The 22,115-nt window shown below is 42.6% G+C and overlaps 1 protein-coding gene across 3 annotated transcripts; it reads right to left on the reverse strand.

Annotated features, from left to right (window-relative positions):
• Positions 1-1,607: 1,607 nt before the first annotated feature.
• Positions 1,608-21,361, reverse strand: TAGLN3 (transgelin 3). 3 transcript variants are annotated; one of them, XM_075103812.1, is made up of 7 exons: positions 19,967-21,361; positions 19,655-19,735; positions 17,853-17,986; positions 12,332-12,561; positions 11,300-11,474; positions 6,122-6,224; positions 1,608-2,162 (listed from the first exon to the last, which is right to left on the reverse strand). In XM_075103812.1, exons 4-7 carry the CDS (start codon positions 12,509-12,511, stop codon positions 2,021-2,023), a joined length of 600 nt encoding a protein of 199 aa, XP_074959913.1. In that variant the 5' UTR covers positions 12,512-12,561; positions 17,853-17,986; positions 19,655-19,735; positions 19,967-21,361; the 3' UTR covers positions 1,608-2,020. The 3 variants fall into 3 exon arrangements, with proteins under 3 accessions (XP_074959913.1, XP_074959921.1, XP_074959904.1); XM_075103820.1 differs by lacking the exons at positions 17,853-17,986; positions 19,655-19,735; positions 19,967-21,361 and adding an exon at positions 12,940-13,492; XM_075103803.1 differs by lacking the exons at positions 17,853-17,986; positions 19,655-19,735; positions 19,967-21,361 and adding an exon at positions 12,940-13,050 and having other exon boundaries at positions 12,332-12,513.
• Positions 21,362-22,115: the final 754 nt, after the last annotated feature.

Below are 22,115 nucleotides of genomic sequence, written 5' to 3' on the forward strand. Positions count from 1 at the left end.
CTGTGCTCCACAGTGCTTCAGCAAAGCGTGACTGAAGCGGGGAGGTGTTATTCCCATCCTTCACCTGACAGGGAGGATAGAGCTTCACCTGAGATGGGGGAAACAGCCCTTCAGTTTACCTGGTGGTAGAAACTTTTGAAGCCACATCCATGTGTCGCTGGCTCTAGGGCTGCTTAGCGGACAACTAGCTGCCACCATGTGCCACTAGGTTCAAACGCAGACAGAAGTCACCCCTACCTATGTCTGTAGGCCCTCAGACAGTTGTCAAAACTTTGTTACCTGCCCAAATATTACATTTTCAGGCCTTCATGAGTTAAAAAAAAATAAAAAGTCCACGGAGTTCAATTACCATGTTTCCCTTTACACTTGCCTGTGGGGAAGAAGGGATTAGGCTTTGCGAGTGAAACCGGCAGAGACAGTTAACAGCAAGAAAACCCTGCGGAGGAAATAGCGCATCCTCCAAGAGTATGTGCACACAGCTGCGAGGCGGCCTGTGCCGACTAGCACGTCACCTGCTCTGGTAAGCTTCTGTGGCCAGATGGCTACGTCAGCAAGTTCTTCTATTGACCTTCCAAGCAAACTGTCCCAAAATGAACCCCCAGCCCCGTTTACAGCCCACCACAGGTGAGCATAACAGATTATTTGAACTGTGGTCGGTTTTCCGGTCAGAAGCATACTTCTTCCTTTGCATTTAAAGCACACTTTGTTTTGCATTTTGCTCGATATGGTATTAATTATTACAAGGTGCAGCCTGTTCTCACCTCTGACAGATTGTCCTCTCACTGTGAAGAACTCTCTGAGTTCGGAGACTCACCTGCCGCTGGGGGTACCGAGTCTGGCTGGGGTGGAGTTAACCTTCTCCCCAGCAGCCTGTAGGGTGCTGTGCTTTGGATTTGTGACTAAAGCCGTGCTGGCAGCACACCAGTGTGGTGGCAATTGCTAAACAGTGCCTGCACAGGGTCAAGGCCTTCCCCCTTTCTCGTTCTGCCCTCACGGCTGGGGGTGGGCAAGACACTGGGAGGGGACACAGGACAGCTGACCCCAACTGACCAAAGGGATATTCCACCCCATGTGGTGTTGTGGTCAGCAACAAAAGCTCAGGGGAAAGGAGGAGGAAGGGGGATGTCTGTGGTAACAAGTAACCACCATGCATGCTGAGGGCCTGCTTTCCAGGAAGTGGCCAAATGCCTGCCTGCCAATGGCAAGTAGTGAATTTGTTCCTTATTTTGCTGTCTCTTCTCAAACAGCTTTTGCTTTCCCTATTTAACTGATTTTATCTCAATCCACAAGTTTGCCAGCTGCAGTCAACCCAGCACAATAAGTCATTAGAAATCTGAGCTAAACTGGGTGGGACTGCATGAATCAAACTCAATGGATAATGTGTCTTTTCTTCTTTTTAGGAGATTACATTGGGTGTGCCTTTAGACAAACACTAAACTGAACACGTAGCGCAGACTGTAAATGCTATAGCAAGGAGTCACCCAGAGAGGGCTCTGGCATAAAGACGAGACAGATCAACCGTTCAAAACATTCAACTCCTCAGCACTGCACCGTATGTTTGTTGGTTTTAATTGCTTTTACCTCCTTTAAATAAAGAGTCAAAGAGATGTCTTTAACTTGTCTTTATTCTTAGGTCAAACAATATCATCACTGAATTGAAGAACGAGGTTACTGGTTGAAATACAAGTGCGGTGTGAGACAAATATGGAAGATCACACTTTGCAAATAAATTAATACAGAATAATTGTCTTTGCATAGTTCAGAAGTGAAAAGTAGGAGGCAGCAGTGCGCACGTGCTCTGAACTGACACACAGCACCACAAAAACCCAAGTGCGTAGATGAACTCTTGCAGCTGCAAATAAAACAAACCAAACCAAAAATACCCTAAACCTCGGAGAGCGCTAACTATTAAAAACCAGGCAGAAAGGGAACTAATGAGCTTTTTTTTCTTTTTCCTTTTTTTTTTTTTTTAACAGACCATGCTGCAGAAGGAGTGCTTTCTCTACAGACAGAAGTGCTTTTAGATAATCTGCCTTGGCATCCCATAGCCTGTCATACCCGACTGTGATGCTCCTTTGTTGCTGCCCATCTGAAGGCCTATTACGTTCTGTCCCTGACGAAGCTGCTCTTCTGAAAATCCTCGTCGATTCTGCTGTGCTTTCCTGTCCAGATACACACAAAAAAGCAACATACAGACATGCCGTCATTCTGTGTGTGCCCAGAGAGAGGATCATGAAAAGCAATTTGAAATTGGTTCACGTCAACAGGCACTCCCCCTGTAATACAATATTTCATTTGCACTATCGCATGGGCTGGACAATGCTGGCTGGGCTAATTGCCTTCCTGCAGTAAGAAGTAATGCTCCAGCCAAACCTACAACACCTCAGACTTTCGCTGTAGCACTTATTCAAGAACCCCAAGGGACTTCCCCAGCAGCTATTACAGGTAAAATATTTATGTAGTGCTGTATGTAACACTCATGATAGGATTGATTTGTGTTAACCCCTATAACCCTTAAGAGCTGCAGTCCATGGGGTCTGATCAATGAGACACTGACCACTTTTGTTTCGCGTCCCTGGTCTCAAAAGCCCTTTGGATCAACAAACCTTGTTGGAGTTTAAAAGGAGCCTCTTTTCCCTGAAAATAGCACTGAGGGCCAAAGCGGTAGTTAAGCACAACAGTTTGTACTCTGTTGCCTTGCGAGAGAAACGTAGTTTAAGTAATTAAAGGATTAATCTTTCATTCATATGAGGTGGGAAAACAAGTAATTTACAAGGGAGGAGGATCAGTCTGTTGCTACCAAGTAAGCCATACGAATCGGCAGAGCCCCAGTCTGAGGGAGACTTTCAATCAACCGGACTCTGTTCCCACCCAGGCACAATCTTTCTCCCTGCTGTGTCTGTCCTGGGATCAGGTTACCCTGCCCTATGGCATCGCGTTACAATTCCCCCTTTCTCCCCACCCCACCACTAGATGAGAATGCTAGATTAGGTGCCTGCTGTGATTGAAAACCATCAACATGATCCTCTCGGTGAGGGTTTGATCTCGTACGGTGCTGAGCACCCTGGCTTGAGTCCAAAAAAGCACATAAGCTCTTTGCTAGGCATGGGGCATCCAGGACGCTGCAGAAGAACCCATGTTGGCATGAAAACCCAGCAAAGCAAAAAGGTGAGAAGGATCCCCAGGAAACCAGTACTGACTTGTCATTTTTCAGAATGGGTTTCCAGGGTTTCTGTATAGACTAGTAAGAGGGCTTATAGAAGCCCACCACAGGCTCTCAGATCCCACAGCCCTTGCCAGAAAGCATGCCATTTTGGAGGGCGGCACGCAGAACCGTGGGCGCCTCAGAAAGCAAACCCCCCCTCACTGATGCTTAATTTCTTTTCCAGAATACTTACATGGGCACCGAACTACAGCCAGAATCTCCATGAGACTATGTTTTTAGAACTACTCCTATTACCTAATTGAATCTCCGATTCACTGTGTCTGACTTTATTTTAATTAAGAGCCCAGGAACACACTGTATTACTTTTTTTCTCTTTCCTCCTAGAATTTTCAGTTGTGCTGTGGAGTAATTCAACAGAAAGTTGAAAAATAACTCTGAACAGGAAAAACAATAAGAACTGCAAAGAAGAAATACAAAGAGAGACTAAAGGGAAGCCTGGATATGCTAATACAAGTTGATTATGTGTACAGTTTGGATCATATAGTGTTATTTTTACCATCGTAAGCACTGCACTTAGTGTATGATGGTCTTAAAAATAACAACGTGTACTTAACGTTTTGCCTTTAGGTTGGTGGAAATGGCTTTAACTGAGACTGTAGAAAAAGAGGTGAGGGCAAGTCTATTCCCCTCAGTATCTCACACCTATGTCAAGGTCTTACTGGCCCATCCACCATCTCAGGGCACCACCCTTACCACAAAACGGTATATCTTTTTGTGCCAACTTTGCACCAGTGCTTGTGGTTGCCACACCACAAGATTACAAACAGCTATGGATCCATGAACCTTGCTAGGGCATGCAAAGAAGTGGGAGTCAGGTCTGGTGGGACTGGGTATGTGAGACACTGGTAAGGAAAAGTTAAACGGCTTAGGTCAAGTGTGGGGGCATCTTAATCACTGCAGATCCCTGCATGGATACTCTTACTTCATTTAATCTTGACTTCTTTCAATTTAACTTAAGGCGATTAAGAATCATCCTGAAAGCCCTGACTCATGACTAACACTGGGTGGCAGTGAGAGGGCTTGATCTGTCTGAAGGGATGGGTAAGCTACTCAAAAAACAGTTCCTGATCTGCGATATGTTATTTCCTTATAGAAATAACACCAGTTTTCCTTAAGGCAGTGCCTACAAAATGGTGTTTCAGGGGCTGCAGTAAATACGGATTGGCTATCCAAGCAGTACGGGCAGCACAGACGGCAAGGGGAGAAAGGAGGGGATCACATCTTCATTTATGCCAATGAAAACTGTTCCCACCCACAATTAAGAGTCCAGATGAAAATTAATTTTTCCATGTAGGACTTTGTTTTAGTTACATAAAACAAATAAGCCTGTCTGGGTCATAGTGATTTCATGTCTGGTTTATATTAAAGCATGTAACTGGATTTGAACCCAATTTTAAACCCAATTATATTCCATAAATACAAATCTATTTGTGCACTGTATTAAGTTAATTTAAACTAATTTCATATAAAGAATGCATAGCAGTTTGTACTTATTCACCTAAAATTCAAGTCTCCCTTAGCCTCAGCCAAACCAGCTCAAGGTTTAAGATAAACCAAGAGAAGGTTGCTTTATTTTTGCTGAGCCTCACCTAGACATCAGAAAATTCAAGGAAACTGAAGACAAGCAGACAGCACTCTTTTTGCTAATGTGCCTCAGACATTTCGGCATAAGAAATTCTCTTGGATGGCAGAATCTCATGTCAATAACGTGCCTGTGGGGCAGGAGGGCTAACTGTGGGAGGATTTCCTTTTCTTCCTGTCCCTGTTTCTCAGCCTCCCTAGCCAAAACAAATGGAGTTTTAGAGCAAATAAACATCTTTGCCAAGACACAGAATTCTTCACAGGCAAGTGGTACTCCCCGAGAAAAAAGACGACTAGGAAATGAAATAATTTTTGGTTTGTTGAAAAATGGAAAGAGGCTTCATGCCTTCGCTTTGCTTGATAAAGGCGTCACTATATGGGGGTTTGCAGACAACCACGACAGCCTTGTCTTCATTACTTTTTCTGTCTGTTATCTGACGTGAGACAGAAGTACACTTTTCCTGCCAGCTACTCTTAGGACACATATATCTGCATGGCTTCTGCCATTTTAGTTCCCTTTTCTTCATAAATGGATATAGAGGATTAGCTGAAGCTGCTAAATAGATGAACGTCATCAAAACTGGTGGCTGAACTTCCTACGTATCGTTGCTCTCCTTCTAGGATATAAGAGTTGGGGATAACATCAACAGACAAGAAAATTATGCCTCCTCTTCAGTGATCAGTGTGGGCCCCTCACACAGCAAGACGGATATGTTACAAAGGTGCCTGGAGCAGGATGCTGCACTCCTTCTCACTGTGTGCGCTACCAAAAGCCAACCATCCAGCAGGGTCTCCACACGTGCACACACACGTGTGCACCAACGCAGCCCATAACAGCCTCATTCAAAAGGGTCGCTGCCAGGAGGAAACCAGAGATGGAGCCATGGGCGACATACCAGTACCAGTACCCCGTACCAGGAGTGCTTTTCCAGCTCTGGGGGAGGCGAGACATGTAAGGTGTGGTGAGGAGGGGGGCACATAAGAAAAGGCAGCAGCATGGCTGGGCTCCACAGCTCCCACAGGGCTCCTCCCCAGCAGCCCAGGTGTAGCTTTAGGCCAACAAGATATGGTGAGATGTGGGCCTAGCAGTGATGCTGAAAAAGCCGGGAACCAGTGAAGGGTAGAAAATGTTGCTGCCTGCTGGGTCTTTGCTTCCCTCCTCTAGACTCTGGAGAGGAAATCTCTCCATTACAAGGAAACTTTGGAAAGATCCTTCCCTTCCTTTCCCAATAAATTTCCTTAAAGCCTAAAGACAGACAATATTATCAGCTTCCTGGGGAAGACAGCTCTGAACAGCTGCGCTTTGGACTTTACCTGTGAAACCAGGATGGATCCCCTTTGTAGCATCCGTCATCCTTGGTGACTGCCAAACTGCCTAGAGCCATTAAGGTTCTCTGCACTGCTGCCATGTCCTTCCCTAGAAAGCCAGACAGTGAAATTAGTATAAGAAATCCTTGCACAACAAAGAGCTTGGCACACTGATAAACACTTTCATCCAATGTATTAACTAATTCCCTCAGCTCCCCTGGAAACTGCATTAATAGCATTATAAATGCTACTTTGCAGTTGCTAAAATGGAGGTACAGACATGCAAGAGCTTATTAAAAGTCATCAAAGGGACAGCGTTAAAACAAAACTTTACAATTCAGACATTTGCAGGTTTCCAGGCCTCTGGCTATTTGAATGCCTTTCCCCATACTATTTTAAGGCCTTCTAGACAGTACTTTTGGCAATGTTTTCTCCTAGGATGAGATCACCTTGGCGTACAAAGAACAGTAATATACTCCGTAAAACGCGGCCGTGTCTCAGTTTCTTCACCTGTGAACTGCTAAGACTGATCCCACCATTTAACCCCTGGTGATTCCACACAGTGCCCATGCTAACACAGCTCATGGCAGTCCTGGAGGGGTCCTGTACGGATAACACACGAGTCCTTCCCAATTTACCCATCAAATGACCCCCCCAGATCCTTCCTACAGGCTTCCTTTCTCAGGCTGCCAAAAATCAATGCACTGCAGTTTCATACCTTTGGTTCCTGCCATCCAGTCCACTCTTCTTCCACTTTCTCTCTCCCTGCGTTACAACAGTATGTTCCTCATTGCAAAAAGTCTGGGCTCATCTCATCTTTAGCCAAGTAAAAGTTACGTATCTGGTCATCACTAGCTCTTTAGGTTCCCTCCATAAACAACAGCGAGAGGAAAGCTGCTCAGGGGATATTTTATCACATCTGCATTGAGAGGGATGAACTTGCCTATCATTTGCTTAGAGGCACACGGTCCAGCTAGCTGAAAATTCACCAGGTTTCCAAGAGGGTACCTTACACCTTTGAAATATAAGGCTCATTTTCAAGAGAGGTTTACATTTTAAAAATGGTATCCCCTCCTCCCGTCTCTCCTTCCAAAATTAGAATAATAAATACATTTTCCTTTTTGGTCAACAGTTTTTGTCGATTTCTCCAGTGAATTAAAAAAAAAAAAGACACAGAAATTTTTAAAAATTAAGGTTACTCCTTTTTTCTCAGTTCTTCCTCTGCACTGTGTCACTTGGTGCAAAAAGGGCACGGAACACAAAATACCAATGTCAGACAGGCTCATTACCCAATCCAGACATGGTAACTTTTGGAAAACTTTCTAGCAAAAACGGGTTGCAGCATGTATTTCCAATTGTGTGAGGTGGTAAGCTGCTGAAAACCTGCCTTTTGCCTCTCCCTTCTTCTGAAATCCTTCCATAAGTGTTTCTATGGCTCCCCTCCCTTTCTTTCTGTTCCAGTTCTTTCTCTTTCCTAAAATAATTTATCTAGTTAACAGATCTGATTTTGACTGTAAGGTCTTCATGTTGAAAAATAAGTAATTCATAAAAACATGAGATACTAGACACATGATGACGATAACAGATTTCTGAAATGCCTCCAGTGGACCAACATTAATGAACATCACTGCAGACCAGCCGGAGCGTAGAGGGAAGTCAGCGTTGCACGTTCTGTGTTTATGCTATGCACCACCCTGACTAGAGGTAAATGAAGTTCAGGGCTTTGGTTCATACAAGCGTAAATGTGTAACACACTGGCTGAGCTGACGAAGACACTCTAAAGCTGGAAACGTCTAGCAGCTTCCAACTGTGGCTGTCATACAGCCTATTAAAGTTTATAGCAATCCTATCTGCAGGGGACCATTTGCTCAGAAAATAAATTGTCGGCCACCCAGAATCCTCATTTTACTGTATTTTTTAACACAAACTGCATCAGACGGGGTCCTTGCTTAAGAGAGAGCAGCTGAAGGACCGATGACCCACACGCGCACGTACACAGGCGCACACGGAAGAGTGCGAGGCAGAAACGCTCAGCGCTCCCTGAAGCAGCAGATGTACCATATGCTGTAACAGATGCCACATACAACGTCCTTGGGATGCCTCCCATGTAACAAGGAGCGTGGTGACTGACTGGGATGAAGAGGGATGTGAAAAAGGATTTAAAAGTGAATGAGCTGAATAATGACAGCAAACACAGATAAAAGAAAAAGAAACAAAAGACGGGTAGCAAAATATGATGATCAGCCTGGCGGAGCCATCTGGCAGCCCCCCCACGCTCTGCATTCAGCTCTGCTTTATTTGTCAGTGGTGAGTGGGAGACGCTGCAGGGGAAAATCAGACCAAGTGGGAGCCGAGTGCCACGTGACAAAACAAAGCCATGGCCAGGGCCCTGCTTTGCAGAGCCACCTCGCTGCATATGAGGGGTGCTGCGGGTGAGGGAAGACCCCAAATCCATGTGCTCTTGTGACATTTGTCCTCTTGCAGCAAAGGACACAAGGGGCGTGGTGGCCATCATAAAAAGGGCTGTGAAAAATTTAAAATCTCCACTGAGAAAGTCACCTAACACTGCAGCCACCTGACAGAAGGGATCATATGCATTCTCTGAAGCCAGGCTTGACTCTGGCATTGCAGAAAACTGTGGTCTGTGCCTTCCCCCAGCTTCAGTACTTGCTCACTGAGAGCCACATGGGCCGCCTGACCAGCCCCCGGCCTCAGCCTCCCTGAATCATGCTGCAGGGACCCACACTGGTGGCATTTCTCTTGCATCTTCAGTGTCCTCTGCAGCGTGCATTGAATAGCACAGCCCTGTAGAGGATCTCGGCACTGCCTGTACAAGAAGGAAGTGCCCGCTGGTCACTTCTTATGCTAAGCCTTGCTCTTTGGGGGAAACTTGGCCGGAAGGCCTTCTTCTCTAGGCGAAGGGGAAGGTTCAGACCCAAAGAGAGAGAACTGCTCTGCCCCATGTTCCTGAAATGCTGTTTTGTAAAGGCTGAACGAGTACCCAGAGGTACAGCTGCCTCTTGCCTGCCTGGAAAATATACTGGGGAGGTATCTGTAAAAAACAGTGAACAGTTATCTTGTGCATGGATTAGGGAAAGCTGCTCTAATGCAGTACATTTATATAAGAAACAACAAAAAGAGAGGTGATACCTGGACCAAGAAGTTGCAGAGATGAATAAAATGCACCAGATGGACTGAGTGAGTTTGAAACAGCCAACAGCAGATTGCATCCTAAAACATTTTCATTAATCATTACTAAGAATTTCAAAGCAAAAGCTCTCGGAAAACAATTGGTGCCAGAGAAAAGCTGTTTTTCAATCACACACACTTTTCTTTCCCTATAAACATACATTGACATCTCATCTCTTTCTAAAGAGGTTATGGCCTGAAGCATAGGAGCACTGTAATTATGAGATACTGAAAAAGAGACCGTCCTTTCTGTCCAGCTAATGCATCCAGGTTCAGAGGATTCAGCCCTGAAGCAGCACAGATGCTGGAGGTCAGAGTTATGGTTAGACACAAAAAGCTTGCAGTGACACACTGCTGGAGAGGCACGCTGTTTCATCTCAGCACTGAAATGAGCAGCAGGAGGGATGAAAAGGGAGTGGGAAAGTGAGGAGACACAGATTAGTTTTGGGAAGTCCTAAAATAACAGTGGAGAAAAGTCTTCTATGTCTCCCTCCTAGGTTGTGAGTTGTGTTTTGACTTCCTGTCCTCTGGAAGTTACTAGCTTTTTTCCTTACATCTGTTGAGAAAAGGTGATGAGTGAAAGGAAGAGAAATGAGGAGAGAGCCACCATCATTAGGAGCATTTTGTCTTCAAAGCAAGTCATTTTCATTGTAAGGATCGATGTACCTACTTTCATTTGCATGGTGTGAAGCCATTATGAAATGCAAAAGACTGCAAAGAACAGCACCTGAATTAAGCTATTATCATCCCTTACATGATAGATGGAGCTTCTCTTTCAACATCCTGCTAGGCTGGGGTGGGGGAAGGTGTTACTCCAGGGAAGTGAAAATCCATTCATTTAAAACATTCAAAGGTAGATTGGATGAAACACTAAAGACTGAGCTGGAAGAAACAATCCTGCCCTTGTGCCCAGAGGTAGGATTTGCCAAGCAAATCTGGCACCCTGAGAACATTATGGATCCCAGTAACTCCAGCTGTCAGTACACCCTTCCCTTCTAAGCTATCCACAAAGAGCTCCCTAGCATTTCATTCCTCGAACTGTCCTTCAGAGGCGTGATCTCTTCCACATATCCCAACAGCCTGTGAAAACAGACCCTGCTTCTTCTTGCTCCATGTGTGTTCCTACACAAACGAGCTTTTTCAATGGATTGCCTTCCTCTTACCACCGTTTCATACTCATGGCAGATTTTGGACCCTTTCACTACCCTGCAGCCGTCCTTGTTTTGAGCCCTCACACAAAGTGTTTTGCATCACCTTGTCCAGGGAGATGCAGGATATACAGTGTGTTTGGTTAGACCACCGGGAAGAGATGCATCACCACAGAAGTGGGCAAAACCAGCCATACAAATGCACAAATGACTCAGCTCTTCAGGAACTAGAACAAACAGTTTTCACTTTCAGCATGGGATGGAGGTTGCCTTCACCTGGGTTACTGCAAAACCACAGGGGCACTCTGAAATTATTTTGCTGTTGCCATAGTGACCTCGCTAAAAAGACTGTATCCTTTGAGAGAGATGCTCAGCTAGGATGGCAGTGAGTTTTGATTCTTGCTAGTCATAAATGAGCCCTCATATTCTCCACAGAGGCATATATGCTCCTGGGAATGCATTTTATAGCTCTAATTTAAGCTTTGCTTATAATCTGAAAACTGCAATGAAATCTTGTAGTCAGAAAATAAGGATTTTCCATACTTGCTATTTACTTGGAAATAATTCGCATAGAGAACATTTGTTTTATTAGGTCTGTGGATTTCTATCAGAATTATGGGCTTTTGGATAACCATGAGCTTGGAAAGGCTCCGTTATGCCCTCAGGGCAATATAGATCCCTCAGAGGAGATAATGCACCACCGGAAGAACATGGTAATGAGGTAAGGCAAACAGAAACAAAAGCTAATTACATTAGAGAATATGCCTTAGACAAAATGCGCCATTATAACACATCAAAGCAAAGTAAAATGAAGACTGCAAGCTGACTTCCAGTTTATTATTTTTACCTTCCCATAAATCCACTGTCTGGAAAATATCTGTTGTTCTTACTCCGTAGATTTCAGCAGCTTTTAAGAACTGAGAAATTTGTTCCATCTGCTTGAAAGCCATTTTTGATTCAGAGATCTTTGCAATGGGCTCATTTCCCTTTGGATGTAAACTGTTTATTAACTTGCATAACAGCTGAGAGATAAATACAGAAACAAAATTAGAAAGCAGTCACTGAACTAGAAGGCAATTTCTGCACATGAAATGATGCTGCAAAATGCTTTTGACCTGGCCAGATTCTATCAGGGACATAATTTCTTCAGTTAAAAACAAAGTAGTGAATTGACAATAACCAAAGTATATTAGAAATGCATTAAAGCTTTCATTAACTGATGGCAATAGCCTGACCATATAAATCCTCATCTGCTAGAAACAACAAAGCAATCACTGGTAAAGGTTATATAACAACTGACAGAGAAGAAACCACATGCCCGAGCCAAAAAAATAAGCAATGTCAATTGAAATACTGGTGAAGTCACTTTGGCAGAGGTTCAATGATTAGCGTATTCTTACAGCCCACTGCAAACAGCAGCATCTGCCTGTTGTTCAATAAACCAATGGAATACAATGTTTTAGCTACAGAATTATTCCCAAGAAGAAAACAGTTATGACATAATCCAATCCTTCAAATTTTCTATGTGTCTTCCCCCTTCCCTGTCAACACTGATTATTTCTTAAAGAGAAAAGTCTACATTGGATTTTAAAACAGATCTCATTTAGCTGTATGAGAAAAGGTGCTGAAGGAATGAGTCATAGTCATATATAACATGCGTGACTCATAAGAATCATAAGCACTGTGCTAATCCCAGTGCACTAGTAGAATAATTATCTTCTGAGACTAAGATTCCTGGTCAAAAGGAAATAAAACAGATGCTAAGATACCTATTTATGCACTGGCCATGAACTCTGACCAATTTACTTAGATGAAGACAGAAATTAAGGACACTGTGCATATAAACCCATGCAAGTATATAATTGGACAAAACACCTACCGTTCCATCCATCAACCAGGTCTGAAAATGCTGCCTTCCAGGAGGAGGGTGCTCTATCTGTTCTCCACACTGTACAATAATCCAGTTCACCAGCCTAGACTCTAATTCGGGGTCATATTTCTGTTCAATCTTTTCCTGAACTTCTCGGCTTAAACCATAGCTTGGTCCTCTGTTAGCCATCTCTGGAACCAAAGCAGAACTTACTTAGTTGGTAGAGTCCCGATCTGCAGCTTTGAAGTACACACCGGAAAATTAAAGAATAAAAGAGTGAGCAGCCTGCCCTATACGTTAGACGGTTGAACAGATGTTCATCAACACTGAAAGTAACTGTATGGCACCGGTTATAGCTGTTTGGCAGAACAGGGGAGGGATCAGCGAGGGAATATCCTTTTCCAAAAGCACAAATCAGCTACAACATTTTTTTTAAAAAAAAAGAAGGAAAAAACAGAAATCCCCCCTGCCCAACCACAAAAACAGAAGAAAAGCAAGATTTAAACCAGAGTGGGTTTTAAAGACAGGCTTCTGCTATGTTTACAGAGAATACAACAGAGTTCTCAGATCAGTGTTAAAGCTGCCTGCAAATCCAAAAGCACTTTAAAATTGCCTACCTAATACTTGCTAGTAAGAAGGTTGTACATGGGAGCTCAATCAATCCGATTAAAGATGCAATCAGGGTCTTCCTCAGCAGAGATGCAGGAACGGTTATCCAGAGATCAGCAAACTGAAAAGCGCTGATGAATTTAAGAGACGAAGGCTGCCACAGTGCCCTGCTGCTGCTGCAGCATCGTGGTTTGAAGAACAGTGTATTGATTTGATTTTCCTCACATATGAGGAGGGTCAAAGCAGGGGCGTTGCTAAGAGCCATTAAAGAGGCCTGCCTACTCAGTCGCAGCCTGGGGATCCTGTTTATCTCGCCCATCTGCAGTCTGTTTTCATGCATGTTTCCTCGGCCTTGCGCTGTTCACCCTACAGCCTCAGTTTTACTCCACCTAGTCTGCATCAACCCAAACTGCACCAAGCATCCCAGCGCCAGATAGTTAGAAATATAAACAGAGGGACTTCACCAGGCTTCACTCTGTTAAACGAAGGTAAGAGAAATTAATACACTTCTCGTTTATTTTTAGTCACAAAGCAGAAGCAAAACCTTTTTCTCCCTGTTCTGTATCACAATGTTAACAGGCTTAGAGTGGGAAAAATAATTTCTCCTCTTCCCTGTTCAAGTGCTGATAAGAAGTTTCAACACGGGGACAGAGAATAGGATGGAAAGTCAAGGAAGAGAAGGCAGGTAATAGGATATTATTATCACCCTATCATTAGTCTATATTAGGCTATCAAATGGGTACAAGTGTCCCAAGAAAACAACTTGAACCACTAATAACAAGGGGAAATCACCGAAAACTAGCAAACCTACTATAAAGCACAAGGATCGTATTTTCTGCTGGTATGAGTCAGCATACCTCCAGTGATAGCAAGGGAGCTATGCCCATGTACCGTAGTTTAAATTTTGATTATACCCCTGCAGTGATGGGAGGGCAGAGAAGGAAAGTTAAGACAAGAGACTTTTCTTCTGGTCTGTTTTGTATGGATTTATCCTTTATTAAATGCTCCTTTCTGAGTTGCCGCAGACTTTGTCAAATGTCTTTCATCCACGCTGTGTTATCCACCCTGCTACGGAATAGTTCCCTTTTGGCAAATCATTCATGTTCAGCTTGATATGAAAGGAGGCTGACAAACCTGAGGTGGATTCACAATCAGCTCTGCCAACAAAGTCCTTCTGCTGCATTTAAAAAGAAGAAAAAGGGGGAAAGGAATAGAGCACCTTGTCTATCTATCTCATAATGGTCTCTTCATCCATTATTTTCTCATTTTAAGACCACGATTTCCCAGATTTATACTGCTTTGGATGCTGCTGGGCTTGAGCAGACTCAAGAGATGAAAAATGTAATAGATGACCTAATTCCTTGTTGTCCTCCACAGGCATTTCATTTAGTGCTTTCTCTTCTCTGCACTGCTAGCTTCAAAACGCTACGAAATATTTGATTACGTAACTCGGAGTATGCTACGTGACAGAGCCACCACTTGAGCACTTTCCGTCCCAGCGGACACACTGTTGAAGGCACAGCAAATGCACAGGAACTAAGACTGCAAACCAAGCCTGGAGATCAGAGCAAGAGTAAACTGCAGCTGCCACAGTAAAAGGCAGTACATGAATTTGACATCCTTTCCATTCAAGGAACAGTTAAGGGCTAGGCCTTTCACTCTTTGGCCAGTCCCACAAAGGATAAGAAGCTTTATTTTGCACTTTCAGATCTTCTTGCATTCTTCTGTTTAGAAGGGAGCTACCTAGGATGCTTGGCTGCTTCTGGTCACACCAGGGTGTTCAGCGCTCACTGGCAGTGAGATTTCATGAAAGCCACCTACCTTTGCATCAGCCTTTGACCCCGTTTCCTAACTTGAGGGCAGGGATGGGTAATCTAACTCTCCTAAGCTGCAAAGCAGAGGTCTCCCCCTTCACAGATGTTGGCTGTGCAACCTGTTCTTGAGGGACTGTTCCATACTGTGAAAGCTGAAAAGCAAGCTTGTCCATCAATATAAATTTTTAATAAGGCTTTGAAAACCAGGAAAGCTGCAGAGGATTGGAAAAATGCCAGCCCCCCACCAATATTTCCAAAGTATGAGTAATCAAATCATAAGCCTGCTTCTGTGCCATCAATCCTGGGAAAAACAATGGAGTGAATTTTATTTCTTTTAAAGCAACAGTGTTGATGCAATTTACTAAAAGCTCTGTAATACATTTGAGTGGGCTACTGTGTGACACGTTCATTAGGGAACTAACCTGATTCCGAAACAACATGACACATGAAAGAGATTAAAGCTGGCTAACTAGTAGGTCATATAATATGACTGTATCTGCAAAATCATTAATGATTGTGTATATTTTCATTCAGTTTGTACAAGAATGTGTTCCCAGGCCTAAACTATTTAATGTAATGTATTATTAGAAGTCACAAAAAAGGCCAGACTCCTAAGAATATTCCAGCTCATGCAAGCTGTGATGAGTAAACATCAAAGATAAGGGGAACTCCTTGAAAGCAGTCTACGTGAAAGCAGGCAAAAATGTGTCATTGCAGCCAAAGTTTAGCCATCATCAGAGAGGTGCTTTTCAGAACACAGCACTCTGTCCTATGAAAAAGTAAATGGTAAAAAAGAAATGCAGACAGTGATGGAAGATGAGCAGGTGGGCACAGATGCTGCATAAGGCACCGTGACCGAAGGGCTTGGCTAAATAAAACGTGGGAGGTGCAACAGCAATGGGAATATCATATCCAGTTCTGACAATCACTCTCCAGAAAATGAGGTGAAGGAATGAAGTAAATTCAAATAGTCAATTCAGTAGCCAGAGGATTGAAAATTAGAGCCTTTACAGCAATCACTTCAGAAGGATCAGCTGTTTAGCTCCCCAAAACCAGAGGTTAAGAAATGACAAGCACATGCGGCTACAAAGCAAAGAAGAACTGAAGTAACTCAAGTTCCTTCTGTTGGACAGAGGCACACTAAAGCCTGATGGCTAGAAATGTGATGTGGAAGAACCAGGCATGTTTTCAGTACCAAAGGTACTGCCAGTAGAACACTTCACCCACTGCTTCCAATGGGTTCTGTCCTCTTATTTTTCTTGGTAACACAAGATTAGAACTTATGACTAAAAATACAGGTGAAGCTTGAATACTTGACGTAAGATTTCATGCCTGTAAGCGCTACGGCTCATCTTATGCTTTCAGGTAATCACAATATTACACTATAAATTTAAAAATCTTTGTACATCTATAAAAAAATGCTACCAACAACAACAAAACCGACATTAATTAGCTCACTACCCCTTTTTAGATCCAGGGTAACTCGATAGCTTTTGATGTCTTCCAAGTGGAACACAGAGGGAAAAGTAAAACTTGTCCTGCTACAGAGCAACCCTTAGCCTTTGTTAGAGTCGCTGTTTGGCACTTCACTCCTTAGAAAGAGGCTGGTATTTCAGCCATCCCAAAACACTATCTTCCAAAGTATGCTGGGTTGATTCTCATCAGACAAAGCTACCTAGCAATTAGAATAACTGGGAAGTCCAGGCTCCATTTCCCAGGTCTGCCACTGTGCAATAATAGACCTTTCATAACTAAGTTTAAAAAAAAAAACATCAGGAAATTTTCCAAAGCTGTAAAACAGTTTACAGCACCTCCCTTCACAAGGAAACTTCTGAAGGGCTGCTGAAAGATGCTGCCCGCATATATGCCTATGATGCGATGTCTAATTTCCTAGAGTTGCAGAAGGGATGCTAAGCTCAATACAAGCTCAGTGCAAGTACAGGACCTTTTTCAGGGAGCTGCAAGGCCAGACAAGTGCTCTGCAGACCCTTGGTTTTATTCATGGCCTTGCTTTGTCATAAGATACCTGGAGATGTTCTACACAAGAGAACTAATCAGACTGGGGGGAAAAAGGAAGTTACTGGAATACTTTCATCTTTTTAACTGTGCAAACCAGGTAGCAGAGATATCAGAACCATGGGACAACATTAATTTTGAAAATTTTAACTTCCCCATTAATTTGAGATCTAAAATCTAGAGAGCCTCAAAGACCAAAAGTGCTAACTTGAGCAAGTATCTTTTCTTTCACCTGCAAAAGGGTTTCTGTGCCAGCTCTGAAGATGTTAAGCCCCAAGCAAGTGCAGTGTGAACACCTCAGATTTGGGATTAAAAGCGAAGTAATTGAGGAAGGAGGGACCTTCCTATTTGTGGGACAGAACAGAATGCGCTGGACACTCTGGTCTGCAGAACAAGGCAGCTCTTAAGGCTGCCATGACCAGAAGTGTTTCTGGGGTTTCTAAGTCATTGGCCACCTTCTAGGCAGCTTGCCAGCAGGAACAGTTACTTATTACGACTGGAAACCAAATCCTGTGGACATAATTGCCAGCATTCCCAATACTCTAGATGACCTTGGAGGTAAATTGTGCATTTTAATTCTCCAGATCTTTAAAGTCTTGTGCTGGATTGACAGGCTCCTTGAAAGAAAACCAACACGTTTCATCCTATCAATTTTTAATCTGTCCTCAACAAAAACAATACCTTCTGAGACCTACCTTGGTTTGGGAATTACATATTGCAGCACACACTTACCAGAAGAACAGGAAAGAAGTAACATCGTTATTTCACTGAACCACAGGTCAAAAGAGACAGCAAGATTTACAAACAAAAGAGATCAAAACCCCTAACTAAATAAATGCTGCTTCTTATGATTAGGGATTTAGCTTTGCTGTCAGGGGCTTTTTGAAGTTACTGACCCAAGGACTAGCACACTCTGGCACACTTTCTGCCTGCAAACCATATTCAATATGGAAGCAAAGTAAAGGATTCTCATAAGGCCCAGACCTGACCCCAGGCAGCCCATGTCCTTCAGGGACTGCTTTTCAAGGGCCAAAGTCCAGGCAGGCCATTTACATCACCCCAACCTCTAAGTGTGCTACTGTTCAGCATACCTTTGCCACAGATATGAGCACCTGCTTCCACCGACAGGCAGCAGTGACCTTCTCACGTTGCCACGTGGGAGGCAAGCAGACAACATGGTGCAGGTCAGAAGGCCCAAAAAGAACACAACCTTTCACGTGCTAACCTAAAAACATTTTAAATTGGTATTTTAGTTTCAGAACCAAGTGACTGCAAGTTGTAGCAGCTGTCATTTGCTTTTCATTCCAAATATAAATGCAGAGCTAGCTGAAGCTCCTTGCCAAACAGAAATCAAGGCACTGTAGCCGGCTGAGAACATGTCTATTCCTCACCTGTGAGCAGACCGCAAGCTACAATTACTGTGTCATAAGGAAGACACCCATTTCTCTTTAATGGAATAGAGGCATTGGACCATATAACATACATATGCAGGACTTGAAAGAGAAATACAAGGTCAAGCCTGCAACTAGACTGCAATGTCCTATAATTTGGATTTATGCATAACATAGCCAAGGCTGTAACTAACGTTCTTCTGTTCTAGGCAAGTAAATATAGAAGAGAGATGAGGTCCTACACTCACAAAGTAAATCTGAGCTATAAAAACTGACCTATGAGCAGTAAATCTGTGAGTGGTGTATTTTTGTCCTTTATCTCTGCCTCTTCTTTCCAACCGTTACAGTAATCTCTTCCCCTAGAAAACATCTACCAGGAGAAAAGTAACATGCACAGTGGCATTAAAACCAAGTAAGTAGCAAGCTGCCTGCTGTTAACCAGAATAGCTGAGTTCCCTCTGCCTTTCTTCTCCCTGCTGGGCTTGAGAACAACGGCAGAAGAGCGAGAGTGTGCACTGATTTTTGGTATTTCTCTACGCATTCCTTACACAGCTGTTGAATTTTCACCAAGCTTTAGTGAAATTCTACTTTCTCACACATCTGACTGAATTTGTACATCAGCTCAAAGCAGAGATTGCTGAACTTGGAGACAGGTGAAACACATAACCCTCTTCTATTTCCAGGGAAGCCTTTATCTTTAACATAATTTTTAGTGCTTTTTAAAACAAAAAAAAGTGGAAAGGGTAAGGTAGGCCTCTCTATAACAGCACAACTGAATAACTTTAAAACAAGGAAGTTAAAATCTCATTATCCCCCAGGACATGATTTTCCCTCACACTTTTTGGGTCCTCCCCCAGAGGAAGGGATAGGGGCCAAGGAAACAGGACAAGCACAGACCTAACATAGCAACTCTGACCACAGCACTAGTTCAGAAACTGTTTAACTCTGCACTGCAGTACGACTAGGCACTGAAACCATTTAAGCAGCTGCAGACACATAGCTGGTTGAAAGCTTCTCTCTAAGCACGTTCTAATTTGATGTGAAAAGTATGGTACCATAAATCTGCTAGCCCCATTGAATAACAGTATGTCCACGAGAGCACGTAATCAAAATTAACATGAAAATGAAACAGCAGGAGGCAGTTCTTCTAAGGCCTATCCAGCTAGGATTTTTTGTGAACACTGCTTTGTTTGCATTTAGTGTTGATGCAAGAGAAAATAAGTTAGCTAAACTGAAACTACGTGAAACAATACTATTTAACTCAAAAAAACCAAAACCTAAAACCAGCTGAAGTATGTAATACAGAGCCAAACAACAGAAGAGACAGAACAGGCATACTCGACAAGATAAAAATACTTGCATACAAAACTGCGTAAGTACAGCTCAATATACACAGAATAAGAGCACTTGCTTATTAGGAAACAAGTTGGATAAGCTTTAGAGACTCTTTCAACACATACTGGTCTATTGCAGAGTTTAATCCCAAACATGAAAACGCGCACCTTGCCATTTTCTTCATTTTTAGAAGGCTGAAGAGTTTGTTTCACAAGTTAAGTCTCAAGTAGTTTGATATTGCAACAGATCTGAAACGAAAACGTTGGTAAGGACCAGGGACAGTTGAGGTCAGCTGGTAATGCTTTTGTTTCTTTTTAATGAAAAGTATTACCTGCTGCTTTGGTATTATATGCTAATCAAGCTTCCCGTCTAGCTATAAAAGCTTTTTGTTATTTACTCATGAAACTTGAATGACTATAACTAACTCCTCAACAGGAGTCAACGTTAGGCAGTTTAAGCATTATGTGTAAGACAAATACCTCGAGGTGCTTGTTCAACTAGTGTCATTTGATCAAAATCAACAACACAAGCAGCTGAGTTGTTTGGTTAGCATCCAGAGCTTCCTTGCACTTGAGACAGCAGTGTCAGCCCCAACACGTCCATACTACATTCGCTGACAGATGAGCCCAGAAGTCATTTTCAGACCTGCCAAAAGTGAAAGACAATGAGAACACTAACAACTTCAGCTAAGACTGCTACTGAAAGTAATTAAGTGTAGATGAAGTTATTCAGAGAAAACCAACCCCCGCAGGCAGCACAAGATAGAGTTGGTAAATTTGAAAGCATAAGACACTGATCGTTTTGTGTGAATCAAGCTTACCATTGAAGAAATATGTTATATATTCATGAAGCATACTTTGTATTCTGCAACAAATTAGAATTCCATAAAAAAGAAAAAAACAGAACATAATTCATTGCAAAGAATTCTAAAAATTTGTAGCATGCAGAGCGTGCCAAGTGTAATACCCTAGTTTAATACAGTATTTCTACAGAGGAAAGAAACACCTGTTTTTAAACATGGCTAATATTGAAAATAATTCACTATGTAGGCATCTAATGGTAAAGATGAAAGAGGTGCCACTGGCATTAACTCAGGGGACAAACCACAGTACCGAATCAGAATGGCACCATCATATGTGAAAATTACATTATTCAAGACTGTCAAAGCCTCCTTATAGGACAAGAGCTAGTCACAGGTAGGCTGTAAATCTCCCTGGTTATCACCTATCCCTTATCTCAGGCATTTGAACATTCCAAGTTGACAGTAACCAACATGCTGGTAATTTCCAGTGTGAACACAAGGAAAATGCTACAGTTGCAAAGACAAATACCAATGGAACTATTGGCAAAGTTAGTGGCAAAGTTAGAGGAGAAAGTCTGTCTGAGTAAGGCCCAGCTCAGAGCCACCTCTTCGTATTTAAGGAATACAGACTGAATTTATAAAATGGTAAGCGAACACAGAGAGAAGGGCACTAGCATTCACTGATTTTCTGGAATACCGTCTCTATGAAGAAAGTAGCACCTCTGCCTTTTCGTTTACACTGTACATAGCAAATTTTGGCTGTACCTGTAATGTAAATGCTACCACTAATATCCATTTAGCAAGGAGAGAAGAAAACAGAGGGAACTACAGAACAAGAGGCACACAGAAAAACCCCAACCTCCCTAGGAGTAAGTTTCAGTAATGCTGTGGTTTGAGGTACCAATGCTGCAGGTTCTTATCCTCAACAGTTGTGTCAACCCTTTTATTCTGCCCTTCTCCCACTTAATGTTATCACAGCAGAATAACAGCGGAGGGGGGAACAAGAAAAAAACACCACCAAGCACCTGAAAACTACTACACAGCTACTCCCCTGCACATTTGTTTTCAGCTTGCTCTAAGGCATTGTAACAAAAAGATTTTACCCATCAAATACCGATTATTTAATAAAAGCTAAGGTGAGGCTTTGAATTAATACAATGCAATTCTTCCATGAGAAATACACAGCTACAGTTTATGCAGACTTTCCCCTGCCTGGAGTACTGAAGTTCAATTGAATGTCTATAGGTCTAACTTCAAATTAAAAAAAATAGCTTGAAACTTTGCAGTTACTGATATAACTTTAATACGTGTGAACAAGTAAATCTATCACAACTGGTAACTTTGGGCCTTAATTAATATTATTTACTTCAGAATCACTGCAGTCCACTTTTTTCAACTTCTTCCATTAAGAGCCAAAGCAATCTAAGAGATGTGACAAAAGTGGATTCAAAAAATTATCATAGGTAATCTAAGAGCAGAAAGTTTTGAAGTAACTTCATTTTGATTTGACTGTCCTTAAAACTCTCAAAATCGATTTTTCAGGTTTTATTAGATGCAAGTCACATGAATACATATAAAGAGGACAACTGTTTAACAATACATAAATACGAACACAGCTCAACCTTCAGAAATGGAAGTGGTTGAGCAATTTGCATAAGTTATCCAAATTGATTTTTCTCAAAAGTAAAATACATATTCAAGATGTTTTAAAGCTTAAGAAAGTAGTGAATTGCATAGTCATACAGAGAGAAAAGAAGTCTACTCCCTTCAGAAACACTTGGAAACAAGATTTCATGGAATGCTGTAATTCCTCAAACAAGTATCCT

This window comes from Phalacrocorax aristotelis, chromosome 1 (assembly GCF_949628215.1).
Source record: "Phalacrocorax aristotelis chromosome 1, bGulAri2.1, whole genome shotgun sequence".
Taxonomy (NCBI): domain Eukaryota; kingdom Metazoa; phylum Chordata; class Aves; order Suliformes; family Phalacrocoracidae; genus Phalacrocorax; species Phalacrocorax aristotelis.

Coding starts and splice junctions, on each gene's coding strand:
- TAGLN3 (XM_075103812.1), bottom strand. CDS start 12,511: ATGGCTAACAGAGGACCAAGCTATGGTTTAAGCCGAGAAGTTCAGGAA. Junction 6,225..11,299: donor GACAGTGGATTTATGGGAAG/GTAAAAATAATA, acceptor CTGGCTTTCTAG/GGAAGGACATGGCAGCAGTG. Junction 2,163..6,121: donor GATCCATCCTGGTTTCACAG/GTAAAGTCCAAA, acceptor GTATCTGGACAG/GAAAGCACAGCAGAATCGAC.